At 39.8% G+C, this 25,926-nt stretch overlaps 2 protein-coding genes across 2 annotated transcripts in view; one reads left to right on the plus strand and one right to left on the minus strand.

Annotated features, from left to right (window-relative positions):
• The window catches only part of SMAD3 (SMAD family member 3), a 119,871-nt gene extending 113,992 nt beyond the window's left edge, over positions 1-5,879 (plus strand). The window contains exon 9 of the mRNA XM_075069739.1: positions 833-5,879. Coding sequence (XP_074925840.1) covers positions 833-956 — 124 coding nt within the window. The 3' untranslated portion in view covers positions 957-5,879. The remainder of the gene's footprint in view (positions 1-832) is intronic.
• A 3,985-nt stretch (positions 5,880-9,864) lies between these two features.
• The window catches only part of AAGAB (alpha and gamma adaptin binding protein), a 50,588-nt gene continuing 34,526 nt past the window's right edge, over positions 9,865-25,926 (minus strand). The window contains exons 5-10 of the mRNA XM_032764394.2: positions 23,265-23,348; positions 17,022-17,104; positions 15,952-16,045; positions 14,192-14,296; positions 13,492-13,541; positions 9,865-12,893 (exon numbers count right to left, since the gene is read on the minus strand). Coding sequence (XP_032620285.2) covers positions 12,816-12,893; positions 13,492-13,541; positions 14,192-14,296; positions 15,952-16,045; positions 17,022-17,104; positions 23,265-23,348 — 494 coding nt within the window. The 3' untranslated portion in view covers positions 9,865-12,815. The remainder of the gene's footprint in view (positions 12,894-13,491; positions 13,542-14,191; positions 14,297-15,951; positions 16,046-17,021; positions 17,105-23,264; positions 23,349-25,926) is intronic.

Genomic DNA, 25,926 nt, shown 5'->3' on the forward strand with positions numbered 1-25,926 from the left:
GGTTAGTGGCATCCCATGGATTAATGATGTGTTTCTGAAATACCTACTGGTCTAGTTGTATGTGTGTATAATAAAAAATTATTTTTACAGTGCCTGGCAGTTCTGCTTCTTAGGTGCTCCATTTATTCAATTGGTCAAATCCAAACTTTTCTCCTCCCTACAACAGCCCTGGAAACAGCATAACTGCACCAATTATTGCACTTGCAGGAACTCTGAGCCTGTGGAGGGGGGAAGGGTGGGAAATGCAGAGATCCAGTGCATGGGTCTGAACACACTCTGCACACTGCCAAGCTGTTCTCTGCAGAAGTCCTGCTGTTCAGACCAAGCCACACCTTCAGAGTGGGTGTAGATGTCAGCTGGGTGACTGGGTGAGATCCCCATAAATCTTTCCAAAATTCTGCCATGTCTGAACTTTAACCAGCTGCTGAAACCCAATTCTTTCATTGAGAGAGTATCCTGGTTTTTATTTTTTAATTACACACATAGTGAAGTGTTAGATCCAATCTAATTATAAGAGACAAGGTCTGTGAAAGGCATTTAGACAGTAGCCTTCCTTTCTATCTAGAGGCTCAAATGTTGCCTCCTTTCAGAAATCTTTAAGTAGTAAGTAGATGCTATTGTAGTTATCTTCTGCCATGATCATAAAGCATATGGAAGGGGGAAAGGGTTTTTTGGGGTTTTTGTAAGAAGCATTTGGCAGCATATGCACAAAACATGTTATAGAGAAGAAGGATATTGTCTAAGCAGGAAAGAATGTTTTAGTAGCTGTAAAATCTCTTCATATTTTTAAAGTTTTAAAAGTTACATTTCTGTTCTTTTTTTTTTCTTCTAGGCGGCAGACTGTGACCAGTACCCCCTGCTGGATTGAACTGCATCTTAATGGCCCTTTGCAGTGGCTAGACAAGGTCCTTACACAAATGGGTTCCCCAAGCATTCGTTGTTCCAGTGTATCTTAAGGAAACATCTCCTTGAGGGGCAAAACAAGAACTCTGGAAAATGGAATCAGTTTAACCCTTAGCAAAAAGCATAATAAATAAATTCTCCATAGTATTCACGTGATCAGAAAAAACATGAATTGCAAAAACAAGAGGTTATTTTTAAACGAAGTGCTCATTTTAAGCCACTTCCCTGAAACTGTGTTAGCACATATTATGGGCCATTGGAGTAAGAATTTGAAGCTGATGTTTTTCATGCTAAGAACATGGACTTCCGTTTTAGTGGCGTGAAGCAAACATTCTGCATTTAAATCCTTGTTGTGCCTATTTTGCCTCTGCTATGTACAGCTCTGATCACGGGGAAGCTGCTTTCACCAGGTGTTCACTGGGTTGGGGGTTTTGTGTTACAGAACTTCAGCCCAATGCAATGTAGCATCTCTGTAAAGCAGATACTATTGAACATTGCTGCCACGGCCTGCTTCTGCATTACTCTCTGACAGCCTGACAGGCATGTCTCTGCCCTTTCTGAATGAGCCCACCACAGCAGAGGTGTTAAATAAAAACAACACACTCACAAAAGAGATTCCTCCAACAAAGCACCGAGGAGTCCCCCAGAGGGAGTGTTTTTCCCTTGCCAGAAAGCGGGCAATGAGGCAGGCCTGGCTTTGTGTGTGAGATGTACAGTTAATATCATAGTAATCTCAGAGACTGGGTTTATGTGAAGCAAAAGACTGATGATAAGGTTTGTTTTAATGTCATTGAAGTGATATTGATTGGCTAGGGTGGCTCTCAGACAAGTGTTTGTAACTCGTTGCAATTAGCTCTTGCCACATCTGGATGAGTTTAAGCCTTACTTGCTAGACAGGCCATTTGCATTACTTACATGAACTTTTGTATTGTATCCTCTCAATATGTTGAATGGTGTCTTACACTTTTTAAATTTTATGGGCTTAGTGAACTTAGTGGTGGGGCGTAGGGAAGAGAGCTACTCAGTCCTTGCTGCCACATTCAGAAAGAGCACATGGGAGTAACCTGATTTAGAGCATACAGTGCCGTCACATGCCACTCTACAAATTTAGCTATGACATCTCAGATACAGAAATACTCTCTGTTGTTAAAGACTACTCTCAAGGTGTTTTGTTGCCTATTGGAGAAAGTATAAGGGGAGAACTTGTTTTTTACATATGTTAAAAAAAAAAAAATTATAATATCCTCCCTTGACAGTTGTAATGGTAGTTGTTCCCTGTAGTGACTGTCATGGCAAGCAGAAATGACCTCCACAACTGGAAAAAACAAACAAACCCACACTGCTTGCTGCAAGCTAAAATTTGCCATACACATTTCATAACTTATTCTTTGCCACTCAATCATCTGTTTCTCTTTGTTCCTGTTAACTATCATATGTGTTTGTGCCAAAATGTCAAGAAAAAAGCCTACCATGTTCAGAATTTCCTATGTAAATCTGATGTAGAAAGTCAGTTACAAACCTACATCTGACTCTGGGAAATATAGAATGCTCTTTGCAGTGCTTTGTGATAAATAAAGCCTCAATCCTGCAAGCACTTATGCACATGATGAACTTTTAGACATGGGTAGTTCCATTGAACTCCATGTGACTACTCTTGTGTGTGTGTGTGCATTTGCAGAATCACGGCCTAAGTCTCATCACTGGGCAGTGAGCTTTTGATGCCATTTCACAGATGCACTTCAGATGTCTGCATGTGTCTGGTTTGTCTGTGTACTAAGGCTTTTATTACATACTTATTCCCTTGGTACCCATTTATATACTGGCCAAAATAATTGGTTGCCAAAATCACATTTTTGTGTTTGGAGGCATCCCAAGGGAAGCTACAAGGAATCCTTTCTTTAGTATGCATACCGGACAAATTCTCCTACATTTACCCTGCTACACAAGCTTTCTGTCCTTACGTGCAGGAGAGTGACTATGCTGTCAGTTTCACACTCAGAATGCCCTTCAGGAGATTCCTTGCCAGTGTTGTTTTCTCCTAGCAAATAAAAGGATGTTTTGGAGGACAACTTTCCATCAAAGGTGAGAAATGACCTCTAGTGTGTAATTCATGCTTGTGACCGAGAATTCCGGAGCAGACTTGCAGTGGGACTTGTGCTCCCACTGAAGAATCTTCCTCTGCAGCTTTGACTGGAGCTCTCGTGGAGCATCAGTGCTTGAATCAGAGTACTGGAGGTTTCTGTCATTCTCTATTTCTGCAGTGCATTTGAATTTGTTTAACAATGAATGCCTGTGATTCATCCATCGAGGGGAGGGTGGGGTCTGAGTAATATGGTATTTGCAAGCCATTTAAAAAGAATAGGTCTAACTGTCACTGTGGATTGATTTGTTATACGTTGACTTCTTTATGTTCAGATTTCGGCTTCTGACATAATTGCATGGAAAGATCTATTCTGGAGCTTATTACAAAGCTGTTTTGAATTGATGTTATGGTTTAAAAAAAAAATTGCTATGTAAAAGTGGCCCCAGGTTTCTTCCCTGAGCATCTGTAGTCAGATCTGCTTATTTCACTGTACAAGCCGTTTTACTTCCTCACATAATCATGGAGGAAGCAGGCCTCCATTCTCTCTGGTGCCTTAGCAACAAAAATGACATCGTACATTTCTGATTGTTGAATCTTTGTGATTCGTGATGTAAAACAGAAAACCTAGTTTGACTTTCAGATTCCAAACTGAGTGTGCAGGGTAGCAGCTACAGTAAGGAGCCGGTTGTCTTTTTTTTTTGTTTTTAATATGAAGTTCCCGGAGAGAATCTCCTTCTTTGAATCTGATTTGCACGTGGACTTATTTCACAAAGCAGATATCTGTTTTATTTCACAGAGGGTTAAAACCTGTAATCCTTATTAATATATAGCACAAAAAGCAGTATGCAGATCATGGTGGTAAACTTTGATTAACAACATCATTCCTATAAAATGAATTCAACTAGAAAATGTAAGTCTCTCAGGCAGTGCAAATAGAGAAAAATAATGAGGAAAAAAGGTATCTTAATTTGAATCCTCTGTTTCCCTTCTTTGCCTTCTCACTGATTCATAATAGCTTTATGGTTTTAAAGTCACCTTTTAAGTTCAAGAAGAAAGTACTGTACCTTTTAAACAGCCGAAAAGACAAGGGGAGGGGGGAAACATTGTGATCCAAGGGTTTTGTGTTGCAGTTTCAAGTGGATATTGTACAGGTAAAAGCTTGTTCCCCATCAGATTTTGAACGTACTTTAATCATGTCATTTGTGGCTGACACTACTGAAAGGAAATAGATAGCACTTGGGCGTAGCTTACTGTACTCAGCATTGCTCCAGAGGTGCATGTGTGGGTTGTTTTGTTTTTTTACTTATTTTCTAAAACTTTATTATGGTAGCTTTGATATGTAGCACAAATGTATGCAGTCTACCATGCCTTAGCTTAGATTACATATGTGTACTGGAATATCCTCTCATTTAGCTGTAGTCTTGGCTAGTTGACCAGGATTTCATACATTTTTGTTACAAGCACAGAGTCATTAGCAGGAACTTTGACTCTTTTTAATTGGTGTAGCCATACACAAGGGCACGGCTGCTGGCAGACGTTACAGATGGCCTTGTGATTTTTAATAACTGTGGTGAATTTTTTTATTATTAATGTATTGGACTGAATTGCAGTGTGTATTTTGTGTTTAGCTTGTCTTAGACTAAAATCCAGTGCTATATATTTGATTTAATCAACAGCTACAAAATATGTGTGTGCAAAGAGGGAGGAATTGGAAGCATATCCAACTTTCCTCAAGGCTCTTGCTACAAACCTTTAGCCAAAGAATGATGATGGATAGGTGACCTTAAAGAAATAATTTCTATTCGACCAGTTTTCTCTCCTCTTAGAGGCAAGTATACTTGGAACAGTACAGAGATACTCTGTAGGGTGACACATTTTCATAGCTGAGTCTGAAGCAGCTAGTGTAGCTGTCCATATCTCATTCCAGTTCTTACTGGAAGAAGCACTAGGAGGTAGAGCATAGCTCTGCGAAAGACTTCAACAACACAATAAAATAATCTTGGTGTGAGCTCTCCTGATACTCTGAGGCACTGCGTAGGTAGAAGGAATGGAATATCAATAAACTGGTCTAAGCTAGAATGAGAAATTATTAGTCACTATATAGTAGTTGATTGAGCTGTATGGTTAAGAAATTTGGTATATTCTTATACACGTTTTAATATTTATCTAGTTTCTTCGAATATTCAGATGAATCAAATATTTAATTTTTAACAGAAAGAGCGCTTCAGGGTTGAGATTAAAGATCTGAGGTTTCTCATATGCTCCTCTCTGATGATTGTTAATAATTAGGATGTTACTGATGTGAGAGCAGCTAGACATCTGTCCTAGAGCTGATCAGCAAATCCTTGCAAATTAAACAAAACATGGACTTCGGTTCTATTTACTTCAGTTTATGTTGCAAAAGCCCTTGTTTGGGTGGCTGTTCTTTTGTCTTTTAACAATAAACCCCATACACAGATGGGCCATTGCACTGTGCTCTTCAAGTCTTCTAGTTTAATTATTTTACAACAAAATGATACTTTAAAAATAAAAAAAGAAAGCATTACTCTGTAAATGTTTTGATTCATCTTATGCTTCCTCCCATACGTGAATGCTAGACCTATCTGCACCATTGCATCCTATTCCATCTTGAGGATGGAGGAGGCCCAGCTCTTTGTTTCTGGAGGGAATTATTCTGCCTTTTTGTAGCTGTCTATGATCACGTTTGCATTAGTATTTAGATTTTCTTAACTTGAGATTGTATGTTAATGAATGGTTCAGCTGCCTATGTGCTTTAGCTTAAGTATTATTCATTCACCTGTTGTTACTAAAGGCCTGTACCATGTATGCCCTCTTATGTCATATGTGAAACTTCTATTTTTGTCATTTTAATAAACTTTAATTTGAAAAATAAGGCTCTTTGGCAAGTAGATGTCATTGTACTTGAAGACATGAGGATTGAGCTGGAACACATTTATAATTCTAGAAATCAGTTAACAATGCAGAACCAACAATATCTTCAGCTCCCGAAAATGTCCGTGGTTGTGTGTATAAATATGGGATTACACACATGAGAGATCATTGTTCCTTTTAAAGTTTTGCAAGTTATGCCATATGAAGCCCACAAGAAAGTGATACATGAAGTCACAACAGGTTGGTTGGTTGGTTTGTTTATTTTTATTTTATTTGTCACCTGACTGCAAAATACAGAAGCATCGTGGTTTAAGATGAAAGGGATGTGCTGCCAATGTGGGAAGATCAAACATGATTAACGGTTCAGTCCTTGCCTAATATACCAAACTATCCACACTCATTCAGCAGTTTTGAAATGTGAAAACTCATCATTGTCAAAGGTCTGTGAAGTACATAGAAATATCTACAGCTTTAGCCTGGACCTCTGTTTCTAAAATCACTTGTATTTTACACCTCAGAGATCTAAACGTCAGGTATAAAATCCTTGAAGTCTTAGGTTTAAATATCATGGGCAGCTCAGCCCTTCATCTTTCCAAAGAAGATAAATGTAAGTGGATGGCCCTTGATGTCCATATAGAGCAATGAGGACCTTTTTCCTGTATAGTTCCATATATTAGTAAAAAACATAAAGCAGTACTAAGGGATAGGTCTGTAACCAGGTTGTCATTCATTGTGATAAGTGGATTGAAAGCCCTTCCCTTAGGATAGTAAGATCAACAAGTAAGGAAAGTGCCCTTTGATCAGAGTTCCTACAGTAGAAACTTGTTACAGTTGTATTTGAGTATTTCATATGTCTTAATTATCCGGCTGCCCAAGAATTGCACATCCTTACGCCGAACAGCTTGGTCTGAAAGAGAGTGCTTGCCGGTGTTTTGGAGATTGTTGGCAACTTGTTAGATATTGTAGTCCTTTACTTTCAGAAGGAGTCTAGATGGTAGTGTATGTATTCCCACTAACGTTTTTTTTTAAGCCTGGAACAATAAAAAAATACACCATTCAAACTTATGGAGTTTGGCAATCTCTGCTCAGAGGGTCTGCTACTGAAAGAGTGAGAGAGAGCATGTGCACTTTGGGATTGCCATGGGGAAGTTGAACGCAGCACCTTTATTATGCACAACTCAAGTCCTTCCTGACTTTTGCATTTTTGTGAACCATAGGATTCATAGTCGCCTCCAAAACTTAAACAAAAATGTATGCCTCATTTCTAGTCTGAATTTATCTAGCTTCAATTTCCAGCCACTGGATTGTATTATACCTTTCTCTGCTAGATTGAATCAAATATTTGTTCCATGTAGGTACTTAGACTGTAATCAAGTCACCCCTCAACCTTCTCTTTAAGCCAAATAGGTTGCACTCCTTGAGTCTCTCACTACAAGACATGTTTTCTAATCCTCTAATCATTCTCATGGCTCTTCTCTGAAACCTCTCCAATTTATGAACAGCATTCTTGAATTGTGTACACCAGAACTGGATGCAGTATTGTCCAGATGGCTGTTCCCTTCCCACTACCTGAGGGGCAGCAGCTCAGCGATGTGTGAAGCAAAGCTCTGTTGTGTAAGGCTTCCGGGGGAGGTGTTATAGACAATAAAAGGATATTTCCTTCCCTTTATGCTCTTAACCAACCTGGAGAATTCACTGCCACATTTGCGAGGCTAAGAACTTAGTAAGATTTTAAAAAAAGAATAATCCATTGTAACAGTATAACATTTAGTTACTTTAGAAAGAATGGGTAAGGAATAAATGCTCAGGGTTTAGAGGGACCTACCACTGATGGCCCAAGGCTTGGCAGAAACTTCCCTTTTCCCTCAAAAATGCCATGTATAATTAGTTTTAATTTGAAATACACTTCTCTGTTGTTCTTTGCAAGTAGCACCTTTCCCCCTGAGAATTCTCAGCATTGGGCTGACGCAAAATGAGTAATGCTTTCTTTTACCTTGATCTGGAATCATCACGTTGACACCACAGTCCTGCCATCCTCATGATTTCTCAGGGTTGGAGGTTTTAGATTCATAGACTCTAGGACTGGAAGGGACCTCGAGAGGTCATCGAGTTCAGTTCCCTGCTCTACAGGACCAAATACTGTCTAGATTATCCCTGATAGACATTTATCTAACCTACTCTTAAATATCTCCAGTGATGGAGATTCCACAACCTCCCTAGGCTAACAACAATGCTATTTAATTATTATGAATTTTGGCAATTTAATTTCTCTGATAAATTTACATCTGTAATAAGCTAGTGACCAGTTAAGGCACTGATTTGCTTTTTACATAGCATTCCAACCTGAGTGGGATATAGAACAGCATTAGATTCTCTGTGGACTGTAAGGAAGTACAAACTGTTCCATATAAAGAACAGTGTCAATTTAGGAAGTCTACCAAGTGCATTTTACGAACTGTAAAAACATTGTCAAGCCAGAAGATGCATTTCAAGTAGATGCAGACATACTGCTCTGAAAAGGCCAATCAGCATATGATCCCTTTAGGGTTTATTTCAAAGACTGGATAACAAATACTGCCAAACCTGAGCTCATAAGTAGGCCTGGGTTATGTTTAGAATAGATGCAGAATGGTATTTGACAACTGAACCCATCTGTGTAATGCACACTTACCTTTTTTAACCGACTTTAGCAAATCCCAATTGTGGATTAAAATCGCACGGGGCAATTTCAGATGGAAGCCAGGCGAGTGACTGCTAGTCAAGAGATGCAAATGTCTCCATTTATTTATACCCAGTATAAATGACAAGGTGATTTTTTTCTAACGGAATGAAGTCTCAAGTTTTTGGAAGTTGTAAACCTTGCATTTTTGAATCACACAAAACTAAAGTGAATGGATGAGATTAAAGTTAGTTCCACTGCTTTCATTTTACAAAATATAATGGGTAATCTAGGAGTTCCACAACATTTTTCTGTAATGTGGTTTGTTTTAATAAGGAGATTACATTTGGATGGACTAGCTGCTCTGGAATTTGGGAACATGTTCAACAGCTGCATCGATGGTAGAACAATACTGTGGTAATGTTTCTGTACCATTTGCTTTCTAGAGTGCAGTTTGTCCTTTCAGTGAGAAGTGACATCTCCCACTCTACTTTTGTTCGTTAGCTCCCCCACTCCCATCTGCTCAGTTATTCTCCACTGAAGTCAGCCAGAATCATATGACCAGCCAATCCTCCATGGACCAGTAGGGTAAATTAGAAGTAGCAACACAGAAAATGTGTAGATTGATGGATCTCTGAAAGTTTCTCTCTTTATGTCTTCTCGTATTGTATGGGGTAGTAGCAGCTACACCATATTAAAAACTAATTATTGGTGTCTTGTGGAAGCCCCAGTTTGCTTTGCTAAAATCCTCACCTGAATTTTCTTGATTGCAAAGGTGGTGGGGATGGGGGGGGTCGGAATGTTCATCTTAATCCTTTTTAGTGTTAAGGTTTTCTGTTTACCACCAAACCTACCCCTTTACAAACATACTTGCAAAGATTGTAACAAAGTAACTTACACTTTCAATTTTAATTGCAGCTTCAGGGCTTTTCTTTGGGATCCTTCAAGACACTATCTCCGAAGTACTTTACTATTTCTGGCAACCCAGCAGCTATTTGACAGTACACAGCAATACTACACTACCCAGTTCAGCAAGGTACTGAAGCATGTGCCTAACTTTAAACATGTGAGTAGTCCCTCCAAAGTCAAGCATTTAAGTCAGGAGTGAGGTACATTTGTCCAATTGAAATTGCAGAGGGAGTTTTTGGTAGCCAACGCCTTGACCCTTAGCAGTTAAGTAGAGTACCAAAGGGCCTGATCGAAAGCTCCATGGAGCCAATAGGATGCCAGTTTTCCAAGGGCTAAGGAAAGTTCACCTGTTGCAACCCATGTCCCTACTTAACTACTAACATGAGAGTAAAATGGATTATTTCCAAACTGTTACCGATGTATTTAAATAGCATTTTAATCAGCCCATGCCCATGTTTACCATGTTACAGTTTACACATTAAAGAAAACCCTAAACAGAGGATACAGCAGCTTTTCATTTTGCTTTTCCACTAACACTTGCTTTATGTATTTCTAAAACCTCTACTATCATGGTAAGAAATTTTGCAGCCAAAAATGGGGAAAAACACCACACACACTTTTAACCTAAAAAAAATACAATTCGATAATCTGAGATGCTGAATTTAATTCCATCTTATTTTCTAGCCACAACAGCTAGTTTGACTCATGAATAGATTTTTGTTTAAAGTGCAACTGCTGGGATATGAATTTACAGCACTCCGCTGTTTCAAAGCACTCTGACATGCTAACACACTGGGGCAAGTGTTAGAACCAGTGGATACAAATGGCAATTACAGTGGCTAGACCACTAGTGCTAGTGGAAGCACGTGCTGTGCTCCTTTCCCCATACGGTGCTGACAATCCTGGCTTGTTACTGCTGTTCTAGAGTCCTGGTATTTTCCTGACCAAAGACTGCCAATCGTATCAATTTGTGCTGGTCTTTTAAAGACTTCTCACCCCCCCAACCCCATCTAGCAGTGTGTGGGGTGGGGGGGGGTTAGGTTGGATTGGTGCACTCATTCCCTGCATCTCTTGGGTTCATACTGCTTACTGGTGTATATTGCTTCAGCTGCCAGCACTTTTATTTTTTTTAAAGTCAAGATCTTAAATTACTGCCAGATGTATAATGTGAATCTGCTTTATAAAGCATTCAAATAAATGATGCTCTTTAGTGTATTTAAATGAGTTTTTTCTACTCTTTTGCCATGTGTCTCCCCACCACATGACCAAATATTTAGCAAAGGGTAAAGTCTCTGCCTTCCAGGAAGCAAGGGGGCATGAAAGACTATCACTCAATATAATATAACTCCATGGTCTCTTCCTCAAAGCTCTTTCTACTTGGAGAAGAGGATAGAACAGGATGAGATGGAAAAGAACAGAACAAGAAAGCTATTTCAGAGAGTTGTCTCAACCATTCAGTTTGGTTTCCAACGCTGTTGACTTGGAGGATGGTTCTGAGGAGAGAGCAGTGCATCCCTATGGCTCTTCTGAGTATAAGGAATCAGATCCATCCCTGCAGCCTTTCACTTTAGACTCTTGCCTGAGGACATCTGAGACTTTCCCATGGCTCCTGCAAAGTCAGTTGAAGGAGAAACACACAAATGACTGGACACCAAGGCAGGATGCAGTGAAAGGTCTCACCATACAAAGAGACTGCCATTCAAAAAGGTCCACTTTGCTGTGATGGGACCACAAGTTGCAAGTCCTTTCAGTTGAGCCTCAACCACTATCAAAGCAGCATTAGTTGCTATTAATCATGGCTTTACAATTTTCAGTTTTGACTTGTGGCTTAGAGTATTCCTGCCACCCTGTTTCATCTTCATTTGATCCTAACTTAGCTTCAAAAGAACGGACCAAGTTCTGTAGATGCGAAAGACCCTATTGTCATGGGGCTTCCAGAAATTCAGCTTTTATAGATGCATTTATGGAGTTTCACTGAAAGTATAGGCTCAAGAATTCCTAAAATTTATTTACACTGAAGCTCAAGGATCAGAAAAGTGAAAGCTCTTCATCTTTTCAAAGTAAAAAAGATTGTCTTGACTTTGACTATTTTCAGGGGGGTAAGGGAAGGTGCTTAGAGAACGCAGGTTGTTGCACGTGATAAGCCAGAGGAGCATTAGAGAAGTCTTGGCTCTTGTGCTGAACAGTTGCAAGACTGCTGATTGCATCATCTAAAGTGGCTTCTCTTCTGCTGAAGTTATCATGGAATGACATTTTATGGGCCACTGTTTTAAGGTAGGTTCCACCTCCTTTCACTGAATCCTTATCTGCTCTCTGGTGAGGGTTGTTTATGTTTGATGTGAAAAGTACTGAACTGGTAACTGGCTTTTCCTTTACCTTCTTACCCCGCATCCCCCACCTTCTTCCTTTCAGATTTCTTGTCTTCATAGTGATTATCTCAGTGGTGCCTGATATGGTCATACGCTAAATGTATCTCCAATCAGTTTTGCTTCCTTATGTCCAGGGAGGAAAAGAGAGACACTCAGACTGAGCATCTACACTGAGGAGGAGGGGAAGAGCAATGCTTTGCTAAGTACACTCATTGTTAATCTACTATACTTTTTCTAGCAGTGAATACCACTACAAAGCAATACTCCTTCCACTTGCTGGTGGTCTAAGACGTTCTAGTTTCCCGGTTAAATACAGGTGCCTAAGGCTGTAAGGCATGTCATGTGACAATTTAGTGTTGCTGAGGGGATGGCTTTTACTAGGCATTTAGGATAAAATTCACCAGCAGTAGGCCTGTGCCCTTCCCTAGGCCATTTTTAACATTGATGGCAATCAGTTAACAGGACTAATCCTGGGGCCTTCCTCCACCATCGCTCACTAGAGTGCGATTCAGCAGTTTTCTCTTCATGGCTCACACAAGTCTGGTTCCTTTAAGCCAGCCAATTAGTTCTACATAAAAACTTTAGACCAATCCAGGCCTCAAAGCTTGAGTTCAGATTCAAGTATGGATTTGACAACCCCATAGAAAAAATACAACTGATGGTGATTTTGTCTTTATATTTTCCAAATAACCATTTTTGTTGTTTCTTTTGAGTTTTTTAAACTGGTTTGCTACTTATGGTAAAGATGGTGCACACTGACTTTAAAAGTATAGCCAGACACAGAGAGAGAATACAGGCACGAGAACAAAACACGATCTAATGCCATTTCAGGTGTTATGGAATGTGTTTCTCTCAATGATAAGCAAGGAGGATCACTTAAAATTTTTAAGCAAACTAAGTCCAATGACAGCTTCAGCAAAAAATGAGTTTGTTTGTAGGACATGTCCAGCATTACTTTTAGGATATTCCATCAGCTCTCCTACAAACAACTAAAGAGAATTTAGTTTTCTTCATCTGAGGAGAGGCCTTCAATCTCATCTCGGTCTCCTCCGATTGCCATCCAGAATGCTTTGGCCACCTGTGGGTCAAAGGTAGCAAAATAAGCTCAAGACACTTGAAGTTTGTGCTATGTGCTGATAAATGTAAAGTGAGCAGGAGTTAACACAGTAGCAACAGCTATATACAGTACTCCTAGCTGAAATGTTATTTTCTTTCTCCAGCTAAAATCCCAACAAAATGGATGTGACAATTTAGAAGGCTTTAGAATCTCTGCAAGATAAAATCAGTTTGTGAAATTTGTTATCATTAAGGCCTGATCTAATTCCTGCTGAAGTCAATGAGCATTTTCCATTGACTTCAATGGGAGTTGGTTCAAGCCTTCAGTTGTTCTACTGCATGATTTCTGCAGTTCCGATAACTGTAACCCTTCCTCAACTTTAAAATTCCATATTGTTGCTGTTTTCCTGGGAGATCAGCAGCAGGCCCATTTGCAAGATTTAATCATTTGTATTCTGTTTGGAAACATATATACATATACATATAGAGCTGCAGCAGCAGATATATTTTTCTATTTATAAAATAGTCATTCCTTGCTTAAAATCCTGAAGGGTAGCTGCTATTTAGAAAGAGCTCGAATTACATGTCTGGAGAATATATGTTTTTGTTTCAGACCTCACCTTCTCTGCATGTAGTTTTCTCTGTTCATGGGGCAATGTTGCTGCCTTGTCTGTAGAGAAAAGAAGAGTAATGTTAGATTGTCTCCCTCAAGGGTTAGCAGAGTTACTGAGCATTGAGAGAGACAGAGATGGCCTACTGCAGTGCTCCAGAGGGACTGGAAAGCCATTTCTGAACTACTGCAAAATCATGGGAAAGGAGGGAGTGGAGACTTTAGCGAGGATTTCCAAAATTCAACTACTCTAGAAATTCAGTGGTTCTAAGTATTTTGGATCTCACCTCTCAAACATTTCTAAACCTCAAGATTAGCATGAAGTTCTAGATTTTTTTAAAATGAAATAATTCTTCTTGTGGAATTGTTTATAGAAGACTGTGGAGTACAAGATCATGATAGAAAGCTAGGGCAGAAAGTTGGTGAGCTACTCGGGTGGGACCTACTTAGGTGTTCTTAAAAACAAAGCACTATTTACCTACAATGATGAGAGTTTTATTGACAAAGGACTATTGCTTTCAAGATCAATACTAGTTAAGATGAAAAGGAAAGTACAACAGATCAAAGTGTTCAACAAGATTTCACCCACTAGAAGAATAACTTTCAAGACGTTCAGATGGACACAATGAAGTTCTCAGATCTACTAACTGGCTTTTTGAATATAACTGTTGGGTTACTGATGGTGTGCTCTTCATTTACAGGTACAGTACCTTTCATTTCTTTCAGCTTTGAAAATAGTCTTTCAAAATTCTCCAGGTCTCCTTCTCCTGTGGTAAGACTGGCTAGCTCTTGAATATCCATATCTAACATGGGATCTGAAATAAGCATATTAAAGTTAATCTAAGCCAGACTGTTCTTGCTGGCTAGCATGTTAGTTTGATAAATTGCTGGATGATATTAAAAATAATATATGGAGTACTAGTGAGACTCCTGGCTCCCTTTGCAACGTGAGGGATAAAAGGTTTGAATTTTCCATTGGTTCATGTCATTAATTACTAGGTTACTCAGTTTTGACATGACACACATTACAAAGTGTTTTGAACTTTATCAGATTTTAAGAACATGGTTTAAAATTGCTATAAATATGTCAATGTAAGATGTTTTCTTGTTGCTCTTAACACTATCTGCCTTAGAAATGGCTGGGGATCATTACAAATCGAAGTGCTGACTTGGTTTTTGCCTAAACATCACCATCACTCCCCAAAAGTCTAGGAGTTGGACAATCTCTGTTAAGCACTCAATACCAGGCAGTTTAGAATTTTTCATATTAGTCCCCTCTAATACATCCCAGATCCTGGCCCAACAAGTTAAATACTGTATGTTGGAAGCTGGGGACTTTTCTTATATTTCTACTCTCAATGTGGTGAACAGGGAACAATTTAAATCTCGGTCTTAACCCGAAAAATTTTTTTTTTTAGTTTTGTTTCCATACTGTAAAAGAACTAAGCCTATAACCTCTTTCCATCAGAAGCTGTGTTCTCCTCCAGTGATCTGAAGAGCAGTTTGGGATGAGGCTGGTAGCTACTCTGAGACGAGTGTAGTGTTGCTTCCTCTCACAACTTGATGGTGATAGTCTTGTGATGGTTCGAGATTTTCTTAAAGCCCCAGCTCCTGTAGTCATGCAGGAGGATCCCAGCTTTCATTTTAAAAAAGGCTTCTAGCCCTCATGGTTGTGGAGAAAGACTTGAATGCTTTCAGCTGGCAATACTGTGAGTGGAACCTCTTTCTTAAATTCTGAGGGCATCTGTTCCTCGCAGGGTTGGGCCTTGGTTTCTCAAAAAGGGGCATGATTTTGATGAGAGGGGTAGTTAGTTTCTAGCGGCTCTGGCACTCCTGACCCCACTTATGCTATTATCTTTGGGGAGAGGATGGGGATGGCTAGGAACCATTAGCCTTCTGTCACTATCCAGCGTAGACACGCACATATAACTGCAAGTGCATGTTGTTCATCACGTCAGTTTTTTTTACTAGGGAATACATACATATGCTAAAATCTTTGATCTAATGGTAGGAAATGTAGACTACTGCCAGCAATGAAGGCTAAGGACGTAGAAAAAAGATGAGGCCTAGATTTGTGTACTGTCTCTTTAAAGCAAGATACTGCCACAAACAAGCTGGAAACAAAAGGGGAAATTGCTTATCTGTAATTCCACTTCTCTGAAGAGTTTTTTTTACTCAGTTCCTGCTCTTGGTCTTCTGCTTAAAAGTCTCAAGAGCAGGCATCCAGTCAACATGGTAGCTTTAGAGAAGTACTATTAATGCAGTTTCTAACTGGAGACTTTTTGGATATTGGTTAATCTACAGGCCAGAGGGCTAAGCCACAAACGCATCCAGTTGTAATGAGTAATGGCTGTCTTCCCACACAGTTTTCTTTGGGAATGTTCCTTTTTTGTACACATCATGGTTCAGTTTCTTTCTCACCCCACAAAGCTCATCAGAATTTTGTTTACTAAGGAAAGGAAGAACTTACCTACAATGCTGTCAATCTGCAAGTTGTTTGTGCTAGCTACATCTCCTCTGTTGTCTAAATGAGATTCTGCTCTGTCCACTGCTGGTGGATGGGGCTGTCAGGGAAACTACCAGTTATTACTATAACCAAGACAAAACAGCTTTCTCTATTCCAGTTCAAACATTCAGGAAGCCAACAGGAGTTCACAGAGTCAGACATTTATGAAAGTCTAACGAGTGTTTAGAAGAAGCATTCTTGATCTTCTTACTCACTTTTTTTTTTTTTTTAAAAAAGAATATCTCAGCTGAGTGAAAGACTTAAAGCTACAGATCAGATGTAGCTGCGGTGTTGCAACACCAAGAATTCAATTGCTTTGTGTTTTCCCTTGGAAGTTTAAGCCTTTTCAAGGGATTGTTTTATATGTATCTTAAAATACAAGTTTTTCAGGATAGCGCACTATCTTGTGTAGTTTTACTCATCCAAAGTGCTGTACAGAACTGTGGATGTACGTATTGCTACCATGGTACACATTTTCCTGAGCTATAATATTCCTGCAGACAATTTACGGCTTTTGAAAAATAACCTCTCAAACTGTAGCTCTAATCTGGCACAAACACTACTCCCAGACATAAATGAAAAAACCCAGCTTCTTGACAAGAGTTTTGTATAACTTTTCCTTGGCTCCAGCCTGCTGTCTGAGGGAAAGCGTTTACACAAACGTCAGAGAGCTTATGACCAACACCCACATTGAAAATTCAACCAAGTTTCACCAGGGAAAGTTACAGAGCTCCCAGGAACTGTGCTGTGCAACAGTTCGCAGTCATGAGCTAACAGCTATGCAGTTACTAAGGGCATTCATCTTACAGGTAATCTTGAGAAAAATGCAGGCTGCAAGTCTTCAGGCCTCATAACATTTACGCAGGGTATTTCCTTTAACACTGCATTTAGAAAGGACTTGAAGTGGCCCCTGAGGGACAGGAAAATGAAGGTGGAAGACAAAGGGTGTAACCACACTGTGTGACAGGGAGTAGGCAGGGCAGGGAGGGAAAACACTGATTTAAAAAGAGTGAGAAATAAGTAGTACTGTTTACTTTTGTATCTTGGTTCTCTTCTGAACCAATACTGCAGTTTGCACCTGCTAGCGTACTGAGAAGGCCAAAGCCCTGATTCCTGTCTGAAGAAAAATAAGTGTTAGTTTAATAGAAAATGCAACACTATTCCCAATGAGCAATTCACCAGATAAGATGAAGTCTATTAGAGGGAATACCTAAAGTAGTATATAAATCATGAGCTAAACCTATGCCAGTATCCTTTAAAAAAAAATAAATACCTAGAACATGCTGATTTAAAATAAGGTTGGGGCCTACCCCAGCAATCTCCCTGAGCCTGCAAACACTTATGCACATGCTTAACTTCATGCACAGGAGCAGTCCCATTGTTCGCAGGACCGAGTCCAAAACCACTGATACAGCAGCATTATTTTTAAAATCAGTGGCAAGAGAGTGGGGACAAGGGTTGTGGGAGGTGTTAAAAAGTGAGAGTGTGATTGCATATTGTAGGTCCTGGTCTCTAAATAACAGTTAATGGTGATTGGAGCTTGGATTCTGCCAGACACTCCCCCAGTCCAACAGAAACTCAGTTTGGTATTTTCAAAACACAGCAGGAGCGTACACTAGTTGTTAACTAGGGTAGTGGAGTGTGTTTCATGTACCGCAGGCACCATCAATGGACATGAATGTTTGTTATTCCGCAAAGGAAATGCCACAATAACCTTTGTTTATATACAGCTCTATCCTCTAAATCTGACACACTTTAATAGCATGAACAATAGTTCTAAATAATTTATGCAGGATTCATGTAAGGGTCCATCGGGGACAGTACAATGTTTATTCAGACTCTCTGATGTTCTGGACACTCCATTTTTATGAACACATTGCATATTTTAACAATTTAAAAAATCTTACCAAAGCAGCAACATGAAGCTAAAACTAGTTCATTACCCTCCCCTCTCTGACCTCTAGCATAATAGGTTTTTAAAGCTGCTAAGTATTACTAAGCAGAGACAAATCTAAACACAAGCACAAGCAACACTAAGTGTTAGGACAAATATTTTTGCAGAGCTGGTACTGACATAAGTATTTATAATTATTTGCATGCCGGATATAGTGGACTCAGAGGACTTAAAGTATTTTCTTAATAAGAGGGCTTAGTCAACTGAAAAGTTAGAAGAACATAACATTCTGCTTATACTTCAAAACACAAGATTTCATGTCAGGAAAAATTTTTTTTCCTTTTAAAAGAAATCTGCTCTACATTAACATTGCACTAATGACTTAACTCTAGACTCCAGCTTGGATGATGTAATTTTTATACACATTCCAATTCAATTTGTAGTTTATACAAGATTTCATTTTTTTTAAAACGAAAATCATCAGCTATCTGGAAAACATGTAAAAATCCCTCAAATAATTGCAAAGACCTCCTTTCCTCTTTAATAAAGTTTGTCATTGTGTGCTTGGGTTTAGTGCATGATTTTTTAAAGTTAGCTTTAGCCTTTTAGCAAGTATTTGTTTTAACTGGCTCTACTGTGTACAGTTTTATTGATGAAACAGGTTACTTGCCAGAGGCTCAGAGGAGAAGTGAATCAGTCTAGCTGACTGGATCACCTTAAAAACCTTCGGCTGCAAGAAGACTGAAAGCATCTGAAGTATGCCAACTAAATTAGCATGAGCTGAAGTGATAATATATTGGAATCCACAACCCAACATGAAGAGTTTGAAAAGTTTCTGTAGGCAGCAGAAAAGCTGTCTTTTGGAGGAGTGGTAAAAACTAAAGATTATTAGGCAGTCTGACTCATCTGAAAGTAGGCTGGACATTACAGTCAGCCTGTAGTAGAGAGAACATCCCTGCATGTGAAGGGGTATGGATTTTGTGATGTAATAGTGTAGGTCTTGGTGGCTTCCCATGTGTATAATTAGAGCTCATGTTATATAGAGAAATGACACCAGGTTTGCCCCCTCTTCTGCAAGCTTGTTTGGAACCTGGTATACTGGTTTGAAAGTACTGCCCCATACAGCAGTGATCTCAGAGAGAAACAGCTCCTTGTCACAATCTGTGAGTAGGCAGACACAGACCTTGGCGTTGCAGTTACATCTTTGAGAAGTGTCCCTACAAGATTATTTTATTGTCTGGATACAGCTCAGGAATGGGGCAAAGCATTATACAGTATTCTTCCTATGAACCAGGACCCAAAAATTAGCTAAATCCCTCCCTCAGATAAATGGCATAATTTATGGTTCCATTAGGTTATTGGCAACAGATTCTTTACAGCTTCACAAATGGCAAAGTTTGCAACAGCTCTGAAGTGCAAGCTCCCTGTGTTCAGAGCAACATTTTGAGCACCACACTTGCTTATTTGACAACCAGGGTATGTTTACTACATTGGTATCTATTGAAACATTCTCCCCCACAGCTGTTGTGGCCATATCCAGCTGAAGATTATATTAACTTTACACCTTTGACTACCTCACCAGCACTCTGCCTGCATATCTTGCTCTACAACTGCAGAATGAACATACTACAATGTTGAGCAGCTTTTAAACAGCTTTCTCCTCCATGTCAAGATGTGGAATTTGTCCCCAAAACTCTGATCTGAGGTTCAGAATAGGTAATAATTAGTCCTAGATCGGAGAGGTAGATTGACAATCCTTATCTCGGATATGAATGCTAAAAATGCCTGCTTTGTCCCACTGGAAATTGGCAGTCAGCATTTGTTCAAACAATCAGGCTTACATACCTCACTACAGCCGGCAGAGAAGGGGTTAACTCCCTGCAAAAAGGAGAAAACTAGTTAGCTGGCCTCACCTCAGTGAACCTGCTCAGTCTCCACTTGGGCTCATTGGAGCAAGTACTTAAGCAGGAAGGGAAGTCAGCTGAAGGAGTTTTTCGCATAGAAACAGCAAATATCCTGTTCCTCTTCCCCCATTGTAAGGGGGTAGCAGAGCCAGTCACTTCCTCAGCCTAGTCCAGAACATCAAAGACTAGGGACTGTTTCATTTATATCAGAGAACTTTGTTTGCCCCTCCTAATCCATGGAGGTGACAGAGCCATCTGACTCCCGAGACCAACCCCAGCTAAGGACCTGCTTTACCCCTGCCAGAGGATGGAAGTCCTTGCACAGCCTCTCAGATAAGCCTATTTATTTTCCTTTTGTTTTGCGTTTCCCTTCACTGAAGTACCCCAAGATGCACCGGTGACAGTTCACAGTTACAAGACTTTATTCACAAAACAAGTATTTTAGTACACTAGGGTTGAATGGTTACAATTCAGCCATGTTATACTGAAATGCCCATTTTGCTCTATAATCTTGCTCTATTATAGAGAGCTGTACTGCCTTATTTAGGAGATGGGTATGGAAGAAGCATCAAACATGTTCTTACTGGAGAGAGAGAAAAGGCTCCTGTAGGCTCTTCAAAGTTTTTCTACTCCCTATTGTAACTAGAACTATTGGAGAAATGAAAGCATGTATATTCCAACAGTTAATTTAATATATTCATTCTTTATAAAGCCATTAAGAATCCAGTCCAATCTCCCATTCTTTAAAAAAAAAGTTTCTTACAAATGTACAAAACAACTAAATCTTCTGATTTTAAAGTAAGACAACTACATAAAATAGGTATTTGTGATGTAGCCTTGATGGCCAATCCTAGTTTAGAAGGTATGGTATGTTAGGCTGATAGAAGAAATCCTTAGTATTATGCAATCACTTCCTGTAAAAACCCCTCACATGAAAGGTAAGAAGCAAAGCGAGGGATCAGCCAGCAGAGAAGCTAAAATTTTATTTCTGCTGCAGCCAGTTTTAAGAATCAGGAGAAAGTTGAAAACAAAGGATTGTTACAGGTTGTACAATGTTTTATTTAGGCAAACTGAGTTCTGTCATGCCCCTTTGAAAGTATACTCAAGCTGCAAGAAAGTCAAATGTAGTTCATTTCCTGACATGTTGGTAGTACTGTACCTCAATGCTACGTAGTTATTGCATAGTGGAAACTTGAAATCTGGATTCTCCAGAAGTTTGACCTTTACAAATACACTAGTGATGTATGGGAACTCCCCCCCTGTACAATTCAGCATATGACTGAGTCCTGCTCTTCGGTAATATAACATCTATCAAATGCAGGATGTAAAACCAGGAAACAAGCTGTCAAAATAAATAAGTCTGTTTTCTACTCTAATGAAATAATTTACACCATCTCAGGATGGCTATTGCTTTTACCGCACTCACAGCTATATACAGTTGGAACCTTTTTTGAAATCTCATTCTGACTTAATGCGACAGAGTCACCAGGTCAATTTAAAAAAATCAATGTCAAGTTTAGTACTTAGTCATGTTCTACTGGAAAAACACTACCATTAGGTAATTGGTTATAGGAACTAGCAAAGACCTTTTAATGCTCTGTCACTATGTGGGGTGGGGGAGGGAAGATAGGGAGGGGGAAGGAGCCCAGGTACTAGTATTCGACATTGATTGGGCCTCATCTGGAGTAATGTGTCCAGTTTTGGGCCCCACACTACAAGAAGGATGTGGAAAAATTAGAAAGAATTCAGCGAAGGGCAACAAAAATGATTAGGGGGCTGGAACACATGACTTATGAGGAGAGGCTAAGGGAGCTGGGATTGTTTAGTTTGCAGAAGAGAAGAATGAGGGGGGATTTGATAGCTGCTTTCAACTTCCTGAAAGGGGGTTCCAACGAGGATGGCTCTAGATTGCTGTCAGTGGTAGTAGATGACAGAACAAGGAGTAATAGTTTCCAGTTGCAGTGGGGGAGGTTTAGGTTGGATATTAGGAAAAACTTTTTCACTAGGAGAGTGATGAAGCACTGGAATGGGTTACCTAGGGAGGTGGTGGAATCTCCTTTCTTAGAGGTTTTTAAGGTCAGGCTTGACAATGCCCTGGCTGGGATGATTTAGTTGGGAATTGGTCCTTCTTTGAGCAGGGGGTTGGACTAGATGACCTCCTGAGGTCCCTTCCAACCCTTATATTCTATGATTCTATGAAATATATGCAAGAGAGGAGGTGACTTGAAAAGCAACAGATGATAATGTGAGTAACATTTTGGTAAAGGAAAAACACTTGTCTTTAATTGAACATTTTCCTAATAGTACTCTCCCATGTGGGTAGTTTTTACAAGCACAGTAGGAGGTCACAAAGGGGAAGAGGGATATTTTGTGCAATAGTGAATGGAAAGGCAAGTGTTCCACAAGAATCCAGCTTCCTACATTTTCTTAGATAGCCTATGCACTTGCAAGGGCAACTGAAGGGTTCTTTGTTTGAAAAGATGGTTGTACCTATACTACAAAAATTAAGTAGGCTAGGCCAGCACTTCTCTTCCGCTTTAACAAGCCCAAGCCTAAGTGGATATTTCCACAATCTGACAGTCTCTACTTGATGGCCTCGTGCCTGGGGAGATGATTTTTCCATGTTTTCTCCTGTTCTCAAGTACTTCCATGTAACCAGACAAGGACTCTGAAGCTTCCATTGCTTACAAATGGAGAGCTTTGTATATTTTCACGCCCAAGTCATCTTGTGAAGGGTGACTAGCAGTAGTAGGCTAACTTAGTCTCCACTACAGCCTTCTGGAATACAAGGTACAGGATGGAATATGTCTGGGCACTGCTTTTACCAGTAGCTGAGACAGCAGAAATATAAGGTAGTGCTATTATGCTCCTACTTTGGGGAGGGAGGTTAATGTTCAGTTCCATGAAGTTGGACACATGAAATTGATTCCTCAGAAAATCAAATCTCTTCCTTCAACCCTATTTTAGCCAATATTTTAAAAAAGATTAAGAAAAATTGATCTGTGGATCAGTCTGAGGCAATATAATCATGATAGGCAAGTGCACTGAACTAGAGGTAGCTTCATTTCAAGTTTTAGAGTCAGCACTGACCGGAGGCAGGCTGCCTCACTGCCAGAGCTTTGGTTGAGTGAACTTTTATTTCATTTGACCCTGAATTATCTATCTTACCAAAGACAGACAAGGAATGCTTGAATACAACCCCTAACAACATAACAGTTCTGAGTATAGCAGGAATGCTGAGAGAGAGAGACTCAAAATTTACCTTTAGGGCAAGACACCTGGAAAAGATTGCTGGACAGCCAGCCCCAAAAGCACTCAGAAGGAGCTCTGTTTTTATCTACCGTTTAGCAAGCGTTGATCTAGTACTTCCACTTTAAAAGCCTGCTGAACTTAAAACTCTAGCTGTAAGAACTGAAAACTATTGGTATTAACTTATCCAGAATTACAGCTTTACACCAGAGAAAACCTTGGTTACATACCACTCTTCATTACTACATTAGACCAGACATTGGCATTCAAGGCTTGTACGATTCGTTTCACTCCTGTGGACTCTGGAAAGTCATCTAAACAAAGAAGACAAAACCCATGTAATTCTTATCAAAGTGATTCTGAACCCTAACATGCATGATAGTAGAAAACTAAACTGGGGAAAGGGTCATATGGTGCATCAACAGTAGAAATGGAACAGAGAGCAGCCCTCTGTCCCAGATTCCAATTACTAGAGCTTGCAACCCAATCCAAAGGGACCTGACTACCAGTGTCAGGGCTTTGTCAGGTTAGAAAACAATCCAGCTCTCTCCAGGTCAGGAGAGGGAGGCTCTGATCACTTCCCCCTGCCTGTCAGGGTGTTGCGGTGGCATCTTCAGGCCCACCACTACACTGAGTGAGAGGTGCTATGACTTGTCGGCAAACTCACTCTGCAGTGCACACAGAGCAGCAAGACAGCAGCTGCTGCTGCGCAGAACCCATGGGTAGGAAATGGCTGGAGACAGATTGCACAGGAAGACGGGCTGTGGGAAGCCCTCACTAAGCTGAGCGCTAAGGAAAAGGCAGCAGTGGTGCTGACAGGTTCAGGGGGAAGGGCTGGGTTTGAAAAGACTCAGCCCTCTCAGGATTAGGTTAGGCTTCAGAAGTAGGCCTGACAGACCTCTCCTAATCACTGGAAAAATTTCTTACATACTTAACCACTGAATATTTATCAGCTGTGCATGTGAGTGCTTGTCCTATGCTGCCGAGCAGACTAGTACTGAAAGTGAAGGGATGTAAAAAGGAACCTGCTAAGGGAAAAACATTTGTCCCTTTTTGCCTCTGATACCCTACATTTTTGCCAAGTTTTGTAATTTTTTTATACATTGCTTTATGTCTTCTGTGGGTCTAAGCAACATTGATTGAGCTCTCTCAGCCTTAAATTGAAGGGTTGGAATATGCTGAATATTTAACAAATTCCCCTTGCATATTTCTGAGACATCTGAGTTACAGGTATGTGTGCTACGAAGTGAAACACTAGGAACTGAAATTGTGTCTCCTCATAGCGAAGCAGGTGTCACAGTATTGCTGTCTGTTCTGCTCTTGATGGAAAAAACTGCTAGAATTATGACAAGTCCTGAATGTAAAAAGCAATCCACCTCTCATCCCTCCAACAATTTGATCTTTATACACCATAAAATAGCCAAAAAGGAGGCAACCCCCCTTTTTGTTCCTTTGCAGTTCACTATTGAAATAGACCACTGAATAGGGAAGAGATGTTTGGCCAGCTGACCATTTCCTGTTCATAAAATGTCCATGCTCTACTATTTAAAAGCTCTAGGACACAAAATATAAAAAGTCTGATTAAATTTTGATTGATTGGAATAGGATTATAGGAAAAGCCTAAAATTACTTCTCTCTGGACACTAACTCCCGTTGCTCCTAAGTTCTTATAACTTTACAGCTATTTTTATTATTTCAGTTTGCTTATTGCAAGCATCTGACAGCACTTTGTATAGTCAGTTTCACCATTTCCTTGGATTAGTCAGTTTCCTCTGTTTGTGGAGGTCTCTCACAAAGCAAAAGAGGGGAGAGAAACATTTTAGGATCGGAAAATATGACTGCAAAAAAACAACAAAAAACCCATGAACATTTGTGGGATGACTCAGGGGCAGGTCTAGGAAGCGACAATACCTTTAACGCCTTTTAAAAAATAGATTTCAAGGTGCCAGTGACCCTTAGGTATAAAATACAAACAAAAAGCCAAAGAGCAGGGTCTCTCAGGAGACAAAGCATCAGAGTGATTGTCATGAGGCTGAATTAATAGTTCCTGCTCTTATTACACAAAATAGCTGACTGATCTTGTAGTCACAATGAGAGCTCCAAGTCAACTGGAGCAGCTCCTTTGGTAATTTTTAACAGATCTTGGCACTATTTCTGTGCTGCATCCATTTTATATTCCTGTTTAAGCATTTCATGCAACAGGTTTACAGGGGAAACAAGTTACTCATTAGAATGTATTTCCTTCAATGTCTGAGCCACGGTGATTCAGTATGTTAACGTTAGAAAGGTATGAGAGCTAGAGTTTATGTATCATCACTCAAAAACTAACATCCTGGCTGATTATTAATATTACGTATTTTATTTGCATCTAAACAAGTGAGTCACACTTTAAAAAGAAGGCATATTTAAAAGAAATTTCCATTGAAAGAAAGCATTAGTAACTTTAAAGTACAACCCTACTCTGAAAAGTGATTAAAAATGATACCATGGGGTTTCATAACTGTCTCCCAGTAACTTCTGTATCAATTGAGCTCAGTTTACAAGTCAAAACAAGCTATTTTCCCTAACTGCCAGGCCTGCAAACTCAAACTGATCTAAAAGACGAGTTGGGTTCTTTCCTTCTGGTACAGCACCAGTAATGAAGGCTCTGTGAAATACAGAACCTTGTAACTTTCTGCATAGAGATTCTGTGGGTGAAATTAAGCTCTCCTTGACAGTTGTGCATTCACACAGCATTCAGTGTATTTGAACTGACATAAGTAGTAGTGAATAACTGATGTTTGGGAATATAGCTGACTGTGTTGGCGCTATTGAAGCAGTAAATGCTTTCCTTTTCTCAACACACAGGAGATCTGCATCAGGAGGTGCCAGAACTCAACCACAAGAGCGGAA

Source organism: Chelonoidis abingdonii, chromosome 9 (assembly GCF_003597395.2).
Source record: "Chelonoidis abingdonii isolate Lonesome George chromosome 9, CheloAbing_2.0, whole genome shotgun sequence".
NCBI classification, from domain to species: Eukaryota; Metazoa; Chordata; order Testudines; family Testudinidae; genus Chelonoidis; species Chelonoidis abingdonii.